General features: G+C 63.8%; 1 protein-coding gene across 1 annotated transcript; it reads right to left on the bottom strand.

Moving 5' to 3' along the window:
• Positions 1-555: 555 nt before the first annotated feature.
• On the bottom strand, positions 556-3194 carry LOC309604280 (scavenger receptor cysteine-rich domain-containing protein SCART1-like; the record flags this gene model as incomplete). Its single annotated transcript, XM_082339216.1, has 5 exons — positions 556-870; positions 1227-1541; positions 1628-1948; positions 2584-2889; positions 3136-3194. Coding segments are annotated over 5 exons (1316 nt in total), but the record flags the coding sequence as incomplete, so codon positions are not given.
• Positions 3195-3860: the final 666 nt, after the last annotated feature.

Below are 3860 nucleotides of genomic sequence, written 5' to 3'. Positions count from 1 at the left end.
GGAGCAGCTACCTGTGCAGCTCGTGGAGTTTGGGCACACAGTCCCCAGGGCCGCGGGTGTTTCTGGCCGACTCCCTGCAGAAGGAAAGGCTGCGGTGAAGGGACTGCTGAAGGGGGTTGTGCAGCAGAGCGTGGGGCTGAGCTCTGCTCTTGCCGCCCCGTGCCGCCTCGCTCACGGCAGCAGCTGAACCCCAGTCATTCAGGGGACACGCACGGCAATGTGGGGGACCCTGACTGCTCAGCCCCAGAGGGACCCTGGTTCACAGAGCAGCAGGAGGGTGTCCGTGGAGGGGACGCTCCTTGGAGCCCTGTCTGGGCTCTTCTGAGACCTTGCCTGCAGACACCTCTGCCTCCCCCGGGCGCTGCTGGGAGCCCGGCTGGCAACTGCTGGGGAATGTGTGGGGCTCTGAGAGCTGAAGTCCCATTTGTGCCACCACAAGCAGCAGGGTCTGGCCCGTAAAGTCAAAGCCCCTGTGGGCCCTGTCTCTGCGCTTGACTGTGCCCAGCAGGGAGCAGGAGCTGGGGGGATGCTGGTGCCCGTGGAGCTCCGAATTACCCTTGCAGGTGATGTGGGTCTCGTCTCGCAGGTCATCACACGACTGTGGGTCCCAGGGAGCAGAAGGACACTGCCAGAAGGAGCTGTTTCTCTCCCCACACTCCACGCGATCCAGCCAGGTGAGGCCAGACACCCTACCATAGGGCAGGCGTGTTTCCAGGGTCCCTTCATCCCCACAGCCCAGCTCCTTGCATGCCAGCGACACCGTTTTGGGAGTCATTGAGTTGGAGCAAACGGTCCCCCATGTGCCATTGTAGAACACCTGCAGGCGCCCGGAGCAGTTGGTGCTGTTGTGCAGCCTCAGGGCCATGAAATCTGGGAGGAAAGAGCCCAGAGGGGAACAGGCTGGTCTGGGGCTATGGGAGCAGAGAAGCCTCTTCACCCCCCAGGCCCTCAGCCACGCAGAGGCACGGCCAGCAAGTCACCCTTTTGCCAGGGGCAGAGAGAAGTCCCTGACGGACAGACACCCATGCCCTCCCCGCTAACCCTTGGGGACAGCTCAGCTTACAAGGGGCCCCCAGTGGGACCGAGGGGGTTTGTGCATGGGTGTCCCCAGGACAGGCTCAGGCAGGGGCTCAGAGGCAGCCAGGCACAGCCTCGGCCGTTGCCGGCTCTCCCCTTGTCCTGGTCTCCCTGGGCACTGGGCTCCCACCACAGCTCCCAGCACAGACCTGAGCAGACGACTCCTGCATCCTCTTTATGCCCGCAGTCGTGCTGCCCCCAGGACCCTGCCGGGCAGTCCCAGAGAGCAGCTTCGGCCCCGGAGCAGTTCACGCTGTCCAGCCATATCTGACCGGAGCCTTCCCCAAACCGAGCGGAGCCAACTGCCTCCACCGCCCCTCCGCAGCCCAGCTGGTGGCAAACGACGGCGGCATCAGACAGGTCCCACTGGTCATCGCAGACAGTCCCCCAGGTGCCCTGGTGGTAGATCTCCACTCTGCCAGCACAGCGCCCGGGCCCGTTCACCAGCCGGACCTGCCGGCTCCCTGCAGCAGAAAGAAACCCCAGCTGCCATCAGGGGCCGGCTGCCCACCCAGCCCCGAGCCTGGGGAGCCTGTGCAGTGCCACTCACCCCAGCAAACGACCCCCACGTCCTCTGCAATCCCTGCTGCCAGCGCGCTCATGGGCAGGGAGGTGTTGCAGAGGGTCAGGTTGGCCTCGTGCCCTGCGCACCGGACCCCTCGCAGCCCCACGGGACCCGTCCCTCTCTGAGGCTTCGGGGGGTTGTAGGCTGTCTCTGCCTCTCCGCACCGCAGCTGCCGGCACACCACGCTGGCCTCCTGCATGTCCCACTGCTCATCCAGGACTCGGCCCCACGTCCCGCGCTGCAAGATCTCCACTCGCCCGTCGCACCGGCTCCCTCCACCCACCAGCCGCAGGGCTGTGGAGCTGCCTGGGCCTGGGGAGAGCAGCCATGCCCCAGCCCTCAGCAGCACCAGACAGCCCACAAACCTGCAGCACCTCTCCCGGCTCTCCAACCCTCACAACACCCTGCAGCTCACCCGCCTGCCCCCAGCCCTCTGCGGTCAGCTTCAGGAGCAGCTTTCCACAGGCTTGCTTCCCCAGTCCCTGAGCCTTCCTGAGCAAGACCCTCTCTTTGCTCTTGGTGGGGCAGAGCCACCCAACACGTCCCTGCTGAGGCAGATGGGGCAGCTCCCGCAGGAGGGAGCAGCAGCCGGCGGTGGCCTGGGGACAGACAGCCCCAGGACAAGCCTTGCCCCACCTCAGCGCTGGCCTTGGCACTGCTGAGCCATGGGGCAGAGCACACACGCCTCTGCCCCTCTGCATCCCTGGGGATCTGGGCCTGGGAGCCTGTGTCCTTGGCAGGGAGCAGAGCAAGGGGGGCCTTTCTGATCCAACAGGAGAAGTTTGGGCCTGATCCCCTGTGTGGGGCAGAGATTCCTGGTGAAGCTAGGGTTTCTCAAGGGAGAAATTCACCCTGGTGCTGCCATGAGGTCCTCTGCTTTGGGTGGCCATGCAACACCCAAGGGACAAATGGAGTTAACTCAGCATTGTCCCAGCACTCACCTGAGCAAATGACAGCAGCATCGTTCTCATGGGAGCACGGTGAGGCCCCCAGCGCGGTCACTGGGCACTGTCCCAGGTGGGCTTCAGTCCCATCACAGTGGAATGAGTCTCTCCAGACAGGTCCCGTGCCTCTCCCAAAATGCCCTCCTCTGGGAATGGACTCAGCAAACCCGCAGTCAAGGTGACGACAGAGAACGTGGGCGTCTGAGAGATCCCAGCGGGAGGCACAGAGGGTGCCCCAGGTCCCCAGCACATAGACCTCCACCCTCCCCTCACACGCCGTGCTGCCGTTCACCAGCCTGAACCCTGTGTCATCGGGAACAGAGAAGAATGAGGGAGGGTGGACTTGTGCTCTCGCTTCTTCAGGAGCTGGAGGAGCAGCCAAATGGAGGAGAGCCTGCCTTTCTCCTCCTTGTGCACAATTTTAAGGCTGGAGGCAACCACATCACCCCTTCTGTCCTCACACCCAGCACAGCATGGCACTGTCCCGGCCTTGCTCCCCTTGGCCCCAGCACACCCCCAGATATGGAACACCCCACCCTCAGTCCTTACGGGTACAGGTGACACCAGCGGCGTTCGTGTGGGTGCAGGGCTGGTCTCTGCGGGATCCCCTGGGGCAGGAGATGAGAAGGGATTCATTCCCCACACACTGCAGCTCTCTGTCCCACATGGCACCAACACCTTCTCCAAAGTCAGCTGCCCTGGGCACAGACAGGGCTGCGCCACAATGCAAGTCCCCGCAGACCACGTCGGCAGCTTTGGGACCAAAGTCTGAGTCACAGACAGTTTTCCACTGGTTCCTATCGCGGATCTCCACGCGTCCTGAGCAAGGGCTGTCCCCTCCGACCAGCCGGACAAATCCTGGAGCAATCAAAGTCCCCGGAGAGTTCCCAGAGCCCTCTGGCAGTTACATGCCCACGTCCCACCTGGTCTGCAAGGTGGCCACAGGCACAGAGCCCCACGACCCTCCCAGCAGCTCCCAGGGGCTGCTGATGGCACAAACACACCAGGGACACCCTGCCGCTCCTCAGCCATCAGCACAGCACTTGTGGGCTTGCTTCTCTCCCAAACCCCCAGCCGTAGGCACTGCTCCGACAAACTGCCGCCATTTTGGAGACCCTGGGCTTCCTGGCAGCACTCCAAGCACTTGGGGCCCAGGGAGACTGGCCAAGGCACTGTTGGCTGCTGCAGCCTGCTCTGCCCACTGAGCTCAGGCCCTGGCTGAGGAACCCTTGGAGCCACCAGAAATGCACCACGTTCCCAGGTGGTTCTCAGGT

Source organism: Platalea leucorodia, assembly GCF_965183815.1.
Source record: "Platalea leucorodia genome assembly, contig: HAP1_HAP1_SCAFFOLD_560, whole genome shotgun sequence".
NCBI classification, from domain to species: domain Eukaryota; kingdom Metazoa; phylum Chordata; class Aves; order Pelecaniformes; family Threskiornithidae; genus Platalea; species Platalea leucorodia.
Note: the sequence above shows the minus strand (reverse complement) of the source record. Positions and strands in the feature narration are given on the sequence as shown.